Source organism: Lepisosteus platostomus, chromosome 27, assembly GCF_059453375.1.
Source record: "Lepisosteus platostomus isolate fLepPlt1 chromosome 27, fLepPlt1.hap1, whole genome shotgun sequence".
NCBI classification, from domain to species: domain Eukaryota; kingdom Metazoa; phylum Chordata; class Actinopteri; order Semionotiformes; family Lepisosteidae; genus Lepisosteus; species Lepisosteus platostomus.
In genome coordinates this window covers 5,410,505-5,423,720 of record NC_142637.1, presented here as the reverse complement: position 1 = coordinate 5,423,720, position 13,216 = coordinate 5,410,505, and the positions used below count along the sequence as shown (strand labels likewise).

Below are 13,216 nucleotides of genomic sequence, written 5' to 3'. Positions count from 1 at the left end.
TTTAAAAGCTAAAAAAGAGAATGTTATTCCATTAAAGGGCAGTCTTTCCCATGTTTTTTACAGGAACACCTGTGCACTTGTCTTCTTTTGCATGCAGGCATTATACAATGCTTGTGAGAAATATTGACTCATTTAGCGAAGTAACAGCAACAAATGTAGCGAACTGACCACATTAATCACAAAAAAGAATAGACAACTGGTTATCACAATTTTATTTTTTATTAAACAGTCCCAATAAATATTTTTTTTAGTACAGAAATGCAAAGAGTGAACAGAAACTTCAAAATGCAGATCACTTCTATCTGCTGCAACCCACAAGACAGAGAAATGGGAGACCTTTATATTGTTATATTTTTGAAGCTGACTGACAACAATTACACACACACACTAAAAGTATCTGTTGGCAAAAAATAGGCCTCTTTGAAAGTGACATAAGTACATGTCTGAAACTACCTTCAGATAGTAGTAAAAAAGATATTACATAGTAGTACAAAAGGAGACTTTTTTTCCCTCTTGTACAAAAAGATTGTTATTGTGAAGCTCTAAAATCCAGAACCCTGATGTGCAACACTATGCATTTAAGGGGCTCTGTTTTTGCATCGTTGACTCTAGTATGCACAAAAGTTTACAAGCTGACATTCAATATGTGATTTTGTGCATCATTAGAGTTTAATACAGTTCAATGGAGTTTTCAGTACAAGACACTGCATATGAGTTCTACAGTGTGAAAGCTGCTGGTCAGAAACGTTACCCCTAGATGGTTTCTCAACACTACAGCGATATCACTCTTAATTTGTGTGACAGGCCTAACAAAGCAGTTTTTTAAAAAAATGACAAGTGCTGTTTTGAAAAAAAAAAAGAACACACAAAAAGAACACATAGCCTCAGAAAACCTAGCAAAAATATATTATATACAGCTTATTATACAAATATATACATTTAATAAATATACCATGAAATATTCTCAAAATGTATGATTTATGTGGCATAGGAAAGTCTCACCACACTTCAGTGTTGAGGGTTCTCAACCCTTCATAGTTTTATTTTAGTCCTTTCTTACGAAGGACAAAAATAACAAAACTGAAATTTAATTACAGTTTTTATTTACGGATAATTAATGAGCCCCGTAGATTTTTCACTCTGTGTATTGTATCGCCCTGCAAAGGAACAATCTGAATCCAAAAGGCACAACCTGGGACTGTATTACCTGGCTAGGCACAGAGAGGTTTCATTTGGGTTAATCCAGGGGTCTCGAACTCTCTCCCTGGAGGGCCCAACAGTAGTGTCAGTCAATTAAAATATTATTCTTATTACTTTTTACTTCTGCTCTTTTTACAGATTATTACACAGAAAATTACAAAAGCACAGATACATATAAAACAGCTCGGGAATTTACTGCAAGTAGATGCATAACATTTATTAATTGATTATAATAACCAGGGACATTAAAGCCTTCTGGTCCTCTACCATCAGCTTCTACTGGTATAAAGCAGCCACAGAAACTCTGAGCGAGGTCCAAACAGAGAGTGGGGCATTATTTATTCTCCAGAGGCCGAGAGATGCAATGTAATCGAGATCTTGCTTAATCTGATTGAAGAAGTGACTGATTGACATGCTGGGACTTTGATGGCCTGTGACCATCCGCAGAACACACGCGCACAAGAGATGTTACTGTGCTGCTGACACGAGTCCTTGGCCCAGGTACAACATAAACACTTAGAACAAACAGGCAATTTTTAAAAGGAAAGTGCTTTGGTCCCTGTGGTTTAAAAAAACCCAAAACGGAGCATAGTCAATCTTCATTCCTTTGGATTCATCCTAACCCTCCGTAGTGTTCTGAAGGAAGAAGCTTTGTGTGCTGAAAGGTCTGTGCTTCCCACGTTTAAAGCACGCAGTGTCTCTTGCACACATCCAAGGACAGAAAAATACACTTCTCTAAAGCATAAATAAATTTAATACACAGTGGCGCAGAGTGAACAGGTACATTCAAACAGGCCAAACAGCACAACACTTAATACACTTTAGGATAGAAGGAATCCAAATTCTTCCATACAGCCAGTAAATATGCCTGCTCTCTTAAAATGCTAGTGCTATATTGCATAAGTTGCCTAGTTACAATGTATATGTAAATAAAAGCCAATAAGGTGAGACATCTACATTGCCAGTGCTAAAACTGAGATCACCGTTTCTTTCTTCCTCTCCCTTAACTTTAATTCCAAAGCTGCGGTTAACTAACTAAGACCAAGCTCGGGATCTGTGTAATGACGCCTGTTCGGTCGCTTGATAGCAACAGTCTGTGCTGAGACGCAGAGGAGTGGCGAAGGGCAGATGGAAAATGGCTACAAAGATTGCCCGGCGCTGAAGAGCCCACGCACTTGAGCCGAGCCAGAGACAACAAAATTCAAACTTGTCATCCAGACACTAGCTCCCCGCCGCCCCTTCGCTCCGGTCTCGCTCCCACGACGCTGTGCTGTTCTGTCCGGCCTGCGGCTCAGTCCATCTTCTTTCCCCAGGGGCTGGCGTACATTCTGCGTCTGTGCTCCCTGCCAAAGAAGGGGAGGACAGATCTCGTTTCAGAATGACAAGAGCAGAGCTCACGGTTGGCGATAAATCTCCATTACCCTCTCTCCCTAACTCCTCCGTTGGGCAATTACAGAAATCCATTCTTAAACTGTCAGTAGGATCCGTTTTGCGTTGGAGCAGTTCGGTCCTCTCATTCGTGCTGTGTGAGGACAACTAGAAAACAACTAGAAAACTAGGGGCCCAGTTGAAATATGATGCCTGTATGCTAGTACTGACATTCATACAGAAGCACAAAAGGATCACCTGTGTACACCCAGCTCTTTCAGCCTGGGGACCTCCACACCTGCTGGATTTTGTTGCCTAGGCTTTTACCTAGTCGAATTAATGAGTCGCTTGACTGGCGTTCTTGGAAGCGTTTTTTTTTTTCCTCTACTCAAAAACAGGAGCTCTTAAGTCGTGGAGAAAAATGCAAAGGTTCAAAGGCAGCCTCCACCATGTAAAGGAACTGAAAACGAAGAGTTCAGATTAATCCTGGTATTAAGCCAGGCAGGGGTTCGATGGCGCAGCAGAAAGCTAAGCTGGAGTGAAAAGCCAGCGGGCGTCTGAGGGGCCCAAGGTTCAGGGTGTTCCTTTGTTAACAGCAAGAGGTATGGACTGATTCAAATCACTTGAGCCTTCCCTGCCGCAGTGCGTGTAGCTGCTCACCTGGCATGTCTCTTGCTCACGTGACTTTCTTTGGATCTGACGAAGGTGGCGAAGTCTCCTCCTCTTTTCAGCTCTGCGAAGTCTCCATTTTGGGCGTGGAACTCCACCCTGGATTCAAGACAGCGGGGTCAGTACACGGTCCCTTATGAGTTGCTCAACAAACGAAAATAAAACGGACGCTTGACGTCCACTTCCGTCATCCAGATGCCTTCAAGCCAGGATCTGATCACAGCCAGCTCTGACTTCAGAGCCCCACTAAGTGCTGGATGGCAGTGAATTCTGCCAAGTCAAAGAACTGGTTCTAAGCTGTGGGAGAATTCAGCGCCATACAGCTTCCAAGGTGTTGACATCAACTTGTAACAGGTTCAGTTCTGATGAGCCCTATTAGGAGAACAACTGGGGCTCATCGGATCTCTGCCTGTGATCCGATGAGCCCCAGCTGTTATCCTCCTGTCTACCCCCAATTCTCAGGCTTACTTGGCCTGGGTCTCCCCGGCCTTCACACGCAGCTTGCGGATCATGAAGCTGCTGCTTCCCCACCAGTCGGACCAGGAGAAGTACGAATCCTTTTCCCACTTCATCTTGACCATCAGGAGCTCCCCGATGTTCACGTCTGTGGTCAGCAGGAAGGAGATGGTCTTGTTGGTGGACATCGCAGGTCTGTGCATGCCAAGACAGAGACAGGATTTGTCAGGCTTTGCTTATGAGTTTGCTCATGGCTGGTCAACAGCCCGATCGTGTGGGTGCCATTTGGCAGCACTGGAAAATGGTTGTGTATTTAAGGGAAACTGCAGTCCCAATTTCTCAGCCTGGTTATTAAATCTCGGTATTAATTCCGAATTAAGCACAAAATTGTGAACTTTGTGCAAGTACTGTATAGTCACCATGCTGTTGCAAACCCCAGGTCTCGCCATGGGTGAGAGCAAGAGTTTGCGTGAATTGTGATGTGAAGCGGCCCTTCCTGCTCACTAATCACTGCGATGACGAATGTAACGCAATGTAAGCACAAATAAGTACAGGGTGTGCAGCAGACATTACACTGGAACATTTCTGCGGTGAAATCTGCATGCAGAGTCAACGAGCAAATTGGATTTGTCAGCAAAACCATCCTGAAGTCGAAAACAATATTTCTCCTTGGATTAAAAGAGATTTCTATCCAATCCAGAGTCCGAAACAGGGTTGGCTTCTTTCAAAACACAGATGAGAGAGATCCCAGTTAGATACATGTGCTCGATGGGCCAATTTGCCTCCTCCCATTTTTAATCCTTCCTAGGTCTTGGAATGGAGATGGAGATGTATTGTACTGAATGTGGACCAGGGGTAAGACACATATCTACAGTGTATAACTATAATGCTAAAGATTTATATTACCAAAAATGTAATAAAGCAAAACAGTAAGGCCAGTTTAACAAAGGTGTTTTGATCTTTCAGTAAAATCAGTTTTGCTACAAAAATTGAATTTAAAGAACAGCTACCAATTAGGACTGTGTGTGATTTTACTACAGACTATGACCTTCAAACTTTGCCCAGAGTCTGTTTTCACTGTGTGACCATGATAATCCATCCCATCCTTTTTCATAATTCTCAGTGTAAAGATACATCATTGGATTGAAGCAGACTTTTAACAGTCGGGTCACTGTAAGCTTGTCCAGAGCAAGATGCAATGAGAATGTGGCTTATATTGCTAAAGCAAGGAAGGTGGACGGATAGCTTTTTTTTTCTTGGATCAACTTACAAGACAAGTGCGATGTTCTCCGTTTCATTCTGGGTCCCATGGAGAGACACCTGCACAGGCTGCACAGTGAAGCTGATGTTCTTCTGGCTGAAGAAGTGGAGCTTGATCTGATAGTGGAAAACTGCGAAAGAAATGCCTTTTCAGTAATCTCCCTGCCACAGAGCACAACATATTTTACCCCGTCATTTTTTAATTTGGAGCTCCCGAGGAGACCCCAGATCAACCATCCCAGTCATCCATTCATCCATTTTTTAACCACTTTATCCAATACAGGGTCTCGGAGTTGCTGGAGCTTATCCCAGCAAGCAACGGGCTCAAAGCGGGACAAAAACCGGGAGAAAAAGGGACAAGACAGATTCCTGCATAACTTTGGAAAGCAAAGGTGAAGATATCCTGGCAGACAAGAGGTGGTGATTTAGATACTAAGCTTATCAAATTATCCCTGTTAGATTTATTCACATGCTGAAGGGTATAACTGACAAGCACTTCTTAGGTATTCATTATGACAATGGCTCTTTTATAATGGAGATAACACATACTTACAGGCTCGGTGTTTATTGCCTTTAAAATAAAATGCATGTTGGTAAACAGATATGGAGGAGACATGCTCACTCCAGCTGGGGGGTGGCAGCGAGAGTGGCTCACATTACTTCAGCTACTTCATAAAATGCCACTGAGTTTGTGCTTTCAGCCAGCCCCTCTGCAAGCAGGGTGTTGTGTGTCTCAAATGCAGTAGCCAGAATGCTCTTCGCTCCAGTTCCTAGTAACCTCATCGTCACCTGACTTTTTTTTTTAACATGGTGCTCTCACTGCAGGAATGTCGCTCTGTACCAGTCTAGCACAGGGGTGTCAGAGCTGGACGTGCTGTCATGCCTGCTGTGTTCATATCTTATGCAAGTCGTGTCCTCTATTAACTGGAGTAAAGGTAAAGGGCACTGTTGTTTCTGTTCCACTGCCTGGTGAGCAGTGCTTGTGCTTGAAGCCTTAAGTACCAGGTCAGGTGTTACAGATGGTTCTGAAACTGCAGATTGCAGCGATAGTGTATTGTCCCTTCATGTGCCCGAGTTAGGCATTACAGTTGTAGTCACAAAAAGAAATGACACCATGTTGTTGCACCCAATCTCCCTTTTAGCTGTGGTCTTCCAGATCAGCTCAGAATTGGTTTCTTTTTTAAGCTGCGTTCCATTCAATATTGGATCTAATTTTGTTTTATCCACAAGACGTTACAGGTGAATGAGACTACAAAAAGCATTGCTTTACTTCAGTCCTCTTAACATGTTAACATGGGTGTGATTTCCCCACTGATTCCACAGATACCTATGCTCCTGCTTTGCATTGCAGCACACAGAGGATTTAGCTCTGACTCCTGCCTCAGACCACCCCACCCCCCCCCCTCACCTTTGTAAGGCATGATCTCCCTGGTCTTGAGGTACATCCTGCTGCTTCTGCGGCTGCGCACCTTCTTGACTTCGTAGCCCACCTTGTTGCAGCGGTTCTTGCGGCAGCTCAGGCACAGCCCCCTGTCGAAGGTCTCCTTGGCCCCGCAGCGGAAGGCCAGGCTCTGCTTGTGCTCGTTCAGCAGCGAGTCGATGAACAGGTGGACGGAGCGCTCGTGGGAGCACTTCACCAGCTGGTCCATCTCTGCGCGGGCGGGCCGGAGAGACGGAGAGGGAGGAGGGGAGGGAAAGATGAAGCAAATTCTGCACAGGAGCAAAGCGCTTGGAAAATCAACCTCTTAATTGACTGTGTGGCTTGATGCACCACTTCTTCTGCTTTGCCTTACAATGAAATTAAACTCAAACATGACAGTAAAGACTTGGATTATTGCCCTGCTGCTGAAGGAGATTTGATCCAATTTCTTTTTGCATTCTAATGATTTTTTGGGATCTAGGGGCCGATGGCCGTCAATCAGGGACTCTGTACCTTTAAAGCCAGCAGCAGCAATCATGTACATCGCTTTGTGCAAGTCGCACCCTGGCTGAAAGCTTCCACCGTTGGGATAAATGTCCACATGGCCGACGGGCCTCTTGATTCCTATGCTCAGGTCTGGGGAGCCCCGAGTGTTGGTGTGCAGGACGTCCACAAACTCGGCATCGTCCGGAGACAGACTGCTTTGCTCGTCGGCGTATTCAAAGTTAGGGCCAGCGGGGTCCAGACCTGTAAGGGCAAGGCAGTCCGATAACATGACACTTGGGCAAAGACACAACGCCTTTGCTTGCAATTGCATACCCTATCCGAACATCACAGGCCAGGAAAGAGACATCGAGCTCGTGTGGTTCGGGCTCTACAAGGACCAAAACCCCTTGAGCACCCCACCAGAAAGAGATCGTTCAGAGTTGCCAATCATACCTAAACTACATGCCTCTGGGAGCTTTAGGGACTCTGGTGCTGTAAGAGAATAGTGCTGACTACCTGGCTGCTGTGCAGGGCATCGTCAATGAATTAACCTCTTTGCTACTGACTGCCCAGAGAGGGTTTTAGGCTGTGAAAGTTTGGTGATGATCACAGTAGCTGTTCCTGTTCACAGTGTTGCTGTTCCTGTTCTTTGAGAACCAGACTAGTCTGAAAGTACAGCTTCTTTTGAACCTAAAAGCTGAAATAATCCTAAATCTCCATCTCAGGAATTTCTGGCAGACTTCGCCAGTGATGTCATAAGGAGATTGGAGCAACAGCAGTATTGAAAACGACGTGTTTCTTGCATAAAGGCTGCTCCGTGCTTTCATCTTTGCTGTCACAAGTTACATTTACGTGTCATGTGAAGGGCAGCGACAGTGATTTTTTATGGTCTAATGATTTCTTGGCAAGCTTTCCCTGTAAACAGATTTAAATCTAAATAGGACCACAACACTTCCTGGGCAGTTAGTGGTTATGTAAACAAAACTTTCCTCTGAGATTTTTTTAGAGCTGAGGGACTCCGTAAGTACTCTGTGATGTGAAATGAACTGTAGTGGAAACTGCCTCATGATGCTCCGCGTTACACAACCGCTGAGGAAAACCAGACAGGCACTGCAGCTTCAGCGGGTCCTTTTCTCACTCACCTGTGATGCGGTTGACTTTTTTCTTGGTCAGATACCCTGCAATGCCAGCCACGTGGGCACCCAGGCTGTACCCCAGCAGGTGAGAGCGCTCCAGAGGGTAATCAAGCTCAGCCTAAAGAGAAGAGGGTAAGGCAAATGTTGATACAGGCAAACCAGAACCTTTATGGTTCTGGTCAGTCGGACATGTATATACACTGCCAAACAGTTTTGTGCAGAAGCAGCACTTTTTTAAAAAAGAAAACTGACAACAACCTTTTATTATTTGCCAGGTTCTGATTTGGTTGAAAAAATGAACGAACTGTGCAATTGTCTGGCCATTTGCAAAGGGACTTCATTGCAGTACTTTGACCATGCCTGAAATTTTGTTGGGCCTACCAATGCTTGCATACCTGCTAAATCTACATTTGTAGAAACATACTGTACGTGAGGGAAATATCATTTTGCTATTGCACTCAAAATGTAGTCTCACCTTTTAACAAAAACCCCAGCCCAGTTCTGAATTTTTTTATATCTGCCAAGGCATGCTTAAAAGTGTAAAATATGCATTATTAAAAGTTTAGCTAATACTGGAATTACAAAAGTAACAGTGTCCTTTACTTTTACTCTAAATTACAAAGGACAGCACTTACCAAATTATGACTACAGACACTACTAACCGGATTGGTATGGGACCTGCAGCTATGCAGGAAGTGCACCAAGTAAATAATAATAATAATAATAATAATAATAATAATAATAATAATAATAATAATAATAATAATAATAATAATAATAATAATAATCCTAGAACAGTATAGATCAGTGGGCTGTTTGACACCTTTGTAAAAGCATACAGGTTACCCAGAACTGATTTCTTCTTTGGAATTAAAGAGCTCTGAGAAGTATGATCATGTTGCTGTACTGTATGTATGCATGGGATTGAGAAAGGTGGTAGAGTCAAAGAAGAGAAAGAAATATTTGATTCCCCTCTGCTATGCAGCAGCAGGATGAACTTTCTTCATTTCTGACTCAACGAGGCGGGTGTAATCACTGTACCCCGGTGATCAGGCTCATAGGGCTGGCTCTGGGGTCTTTGTACCCACCTCGATCCAGTTGAGAAAATGGGCCAGGTCCTGCCCAACCAGCCTGGTGTAGGCTGCAGAGGTGGGGTAATGCTGATGGGCTCTGTGCAGCCAGTCCACCACGATGACATTGCTGGCGGGCTCTCTCTTGTACAGGGCGTATACCAGCTTGGAGACCCAGCTCTCAAACATCCCTGTCACCTGGGGACAGCAAGGTTGGGTCAGTGGAGGTGTGCCTGTGTTGCTCTGTTTACTGCGACATGCTAACATCACACTGCATGAACAAGGAGAGCTGAAGATCCCGTGGCTCAGATGGGATTCCTTATTGCAACATGCTTCCTAGTGAAACAATATTGCCTGTTTTTCCCAATTTTTGGGGAAACTCTTTTCCCATGTTAGGTCTGAATCTGTTTTTAATACTCTTAAGGATTTCAACTTCAAACAGTGGCATAAATCTACAAAATATTCTCTCTTGTCTTACACACATTTTAAACCGTTTAACCTTAACGTTTTTCACCTAAATATATCAATAAATACTTTAGCACTCAGGGTCCCAGTGACTTTTAATGTGACTTTTGAGTTTTTCTGTTGCATCAGCTTGTTAAGGTAAGCAGGTGGATGAGTCATAACGTCTGCTGATTAGGTGTGTATTCCTGGAATTAAAGGTTTCAGAAATAAAGGTTCAAACAGCTCTGGTGTGGGTTCACATTCTGATGTATAGAGTGCCAAATCAGAGAACTATAAAGGCTGAGAACTGTTAATTTCGTTTATCTTACAAGTTATGTGAAATTGGGTTATGCTGTTGTCTCTTCCTGCGTTTTCTCGTGTTGCTCGTGTTGAAATTTCCCTTTTTTTTAAGAATGACTTGTTTTTTCTTCTGAATTCCTTTTGGAAACATTCATGGATTATTATTTACTTTTTTTTCTGCGCTACCCATATTTAAAAATGATAGCATTTCAGTTTCTGACCGGTATTAATGCAACAGAATGCACATCTCCGATCCTACTTTTTCCGGCGCAATGCAAGGCATTCAGCGACATACCGTCCAGCCATGAATGACTAGGAAAGTCTGTTCGTTGGGGTTGAAGTTACACTGTGAGATCGTTTCGGGCTGACCAGGCACAAGGTAGCAGAGATCGTCCTCTGGCTCGTCCGCAGTTCGGAGGGAGAATTTGGTTTGAATGTTACTGTAGTCTACAACCCAGTCAGTGGTATTGCCTGTAGAGAGAGAGAGATACAACACCAGGACCGTAAATGGGGAATGCCAGGGCGCACTAGAACGGGAAAACCGATTTCTTAATACTTATTAAACATTTTTTTTGCACTATAGGCTTACACAAGCTCAAACTACAGCATAATCACGTACATTTTCGAATTTACGAATGTCCGTAGCTTTTCAGATTTTCGGTGGAAAGGGAACTCCGAGTAAAGACCAACACAATGCAACAAGCTGCACAACCTCATCGAATGTGTATTTTAAAGTGCGTGCGCTGTTCAAAGAAGGGATAGTTGATCGCTTCGTAAGGTTGTGTACCGAGGTGTAACCATCCTGTTAATATGTAGCTGTAATTTAAACAGGTATAGATGCAGTATGAGCATCGATTCGACTGTCCTCGGCACATCGCCTCTTATTAACTTTTTAATAATTTAAACATTCTTTGTTTCTGCCCTTAATTATTGTCAGAGTTACCAAGGCTCGCTTGATACTCTCCTTGATACTCTCCGGCAGAGAGTATCTCAACCATCGCAGGATATTTCTTGCAACAATACAGCGTGACACTGCCGTCTATTGGCAGAAAAGCAGTATCTTAAAATAACTAGAATACATCCAGTCCCAAATTGTACTTTGCTCAACTACTGTCAGTCCCCCACCCCCCTCCCCCTTCCAAAGTGTGTGTAATAATTAATTTTCCCCTTAGGTTAGTTGTAATCTACATTCCGGTGACTGAAATAATATAGCAACTCAGTTCATTGGAAGAGATCACGATTCAAGCAGATTATGGTGCCGTTATAAACGGATTTAAGTGTAATTTAAATGTTGTCTTTCGCCAACGGTTGCAGTAAGGAACTACTGTGCTTAGATTATGCGGATGAGACTTTGTCCGTGTTTACAATTTGTTATTAAACATACATTAATCACATATGTAGAGTTGTAATTGTAGATTACGATGACAGACGTTGAATAGATTTAAAAACAGTAGATGTGTGTGGTTTGTTTGTTTTTTTTTTGTGTGTGGAAAATCTGCTGGTGGCTAAATTAACCAAATGGGAGAAAATCCCTGAAAATAGATTATTGCGCTTAAGCAACGCACGTCTAGTTTGGTGGTGCGCGTTTTGTAGTGCGCCTAGCCTATGAGCCGGTGTGGCTTCGCCCACGCCACTACGATTTTCCGAAACAGACGGAGAGAACCGAGCGCCATACGGCCCCCTGTCTCAAACCTACCAGCGCGCCAGCGCTGACTCGCCGCTCCGTCTACCCGCCTGGGGTTACTCTCGGTCAATCCCGCTGGCTTTCTGCAGCCCTAACCGCTAACCGCTCTAGCATTCTTTAACTTCCAAGACAATAGAAAACACGTTGGGTTTTTAGAAATCTGCCTCGTCTAAAAGTTAAGACCCGTTATATTTCATTGCAGCGCGCAGTTCTCACTTACTTAAAGAGGTGGCTTCAGTCGAGATTGCAAGGCTAGCCCACGTTTTCGCGACGTATATCCACAGAAATAGCAGCAGGCTTTCCTTTCCCATGATATTATAGGGCTCAGAGGTGCAGAGCGGTCCGAATGCGGCGCAGAGGGTCTGGGCTTGTAGTTGTAATCCGAACGGACGGGACAATGAGTTAAAGTGCAGTTACTGAAAGTGCAATTGTTGCTCCTGGGGGGTGAGTTGAGGTTTCTACCTCCTCACAAAATGTGCAATGCTCGCCTGTCCAAGCCTGGCTTTATGTTAAACCCGGGACTCCATGCAAATAACTCCAGTTCTATTGGTTCACACGCCGTGGGCGTGAACTGCCGCAAATTCGCATTTTTTTTTATCTTGATATTATAGAGAAATTAAGACCGATGTGGAACTGATTTTTTTTTAAAAAAAGAATGTATTCATTTAGATTTAACTTTCTAACTTTTTATCCGCTCTGGAGGTCACTTTCTGCCAATTTGAGAAATGTAAACTCTTTTACAGTTTTTTTTTTAAATGTAAAGACTTACCTGTTCAGTCATGCTTTATATATTTTATTTCTGCTCGATATAATGTTGATTTTTTTTTTATTTGGTAAAGTGTCTCAAACCTTCTTGTTGTATACAGTATATCTTGTGGAAAAATAACAAGACAAATAGAATCATCATCATCCAGTAACTACACCAAAACGCAAAAGCTTGATCAGTTTTAAAACTGATCTCCACATAACATGAAAATAAAATATTCTCTGATAACCGGAGAGCTTGCCATAATATTGAAGCACTTTTTACATTTTAAAGGACTCAAACAATGCAAAAAAAAAATCTGACAAATTTACAAAAGATTATTATGGGTTTTTTTTTTCTTGAATAGTTTCCTAGTTTAAATGTCAAATTATTTTTACCACGAATAAGTAGTTCATCTACTGTAGAACAGGACACCTGTTCAGTTAGACTGCGTGTGAAACAGCTCTGTAAGCTGTCGGTGACAGCACAAGAAACCGCCTGAAATGAACATGTCCATTTTAAACCCAGGGCGTACTTGTGGGCTAGCCTAGCTCGGTTGTTTATCCGAGCTGCACAACCTGGGTAAAATGTAAATATCTCTCATTGTGGAGAAGAATCTCGAGTTGGTATTGAAGGCTACTGTCAGTCCTCAGTTTCATTCGGCTTCGCTCTTGAAAACAGCAGACCGAACGATACTTGGTCTAGATTTTAATGGAACAAAAGTGCGTTTTGTTTTGGGTCAAAGTGATTGCATGCGTTATTGAATTACAATCCAACCTGCTTTTAAAACACATACCGTCTGCACAAAAGTATATTTCTGACACACACACTGTCTATGCATGTCATTCCTAAGCGTTTATTTATCCGCTATTTTATTGAAGGATTTCTGAAATCTACAGGTGTGCGTGTGTGTGTGACATGAGTATGGATTTACAGAGAGAATTTAGGCTGGACCCTCAGGGCATTACATCGCCTTGA

The 13,216-nt window shown here is 43.0% G+C and overlaps 1 protein-coding gene across 1 annotated transcript; it reads right to left on the bottom strand.

Moving 5' to 3' along the window:
- Positions 1-200: 200 nt before the first annotated feature.
- lpla (lipoprotein lipase a) lies at positions 201-11,983 on the bottom strand. The gene is made up of 10 exons (XM_088621757.1): positions 11,714-11,983; positions 10,105-10,280; positions 9,084-9,263; positions 8,002-8,113; positions 6,887-7,120; positions 6,362-6,604; positions 4,964-5,084; positions 3,706-3,888; positions 3,229-3,336; positions 201-2,543 (listed from the first exon to the last, which is right to left on the bottom strand). Exons 1-10 carry the CDS (start codon positions 11,802-11,804, stop codon positions 2,492-2,494), a joined length of 1,500 nt encoding a protein of 499 aa, XP_088477883.1. The 5' UTR covers positions 11,805-11,983; the 3' UTR covers positions 201-2,491.
- Between the last annotated feature and the right edge of the window lie 1,233 nt (positions 11,984-13,216).

Bases quoted from the DNA above. Each gene is read 5' to 3' on its own strand.
- lpla (XM_088621757.1), bottom strand. From the start codon at position 11,804: ATGGGAAAGGAAAGCCTGCTGCTATTTCTGTGGATATACGTCGCGAAA. The intron at 6,605-6,886 runs GTACAGAGTCCC...CCGCCCGCGCAG, and splicing joins TGCTGCTGCTGGCTTTAAAG to AGATGGACCAGCTGGTGAAG. The intron at 3,889-4,963 runs GTAAGTTGATCC...TGGCATGCACAG, and splicing joins GAGAACATCGCACTTGTCTT to ACCTGCGATGTCCACCAACA.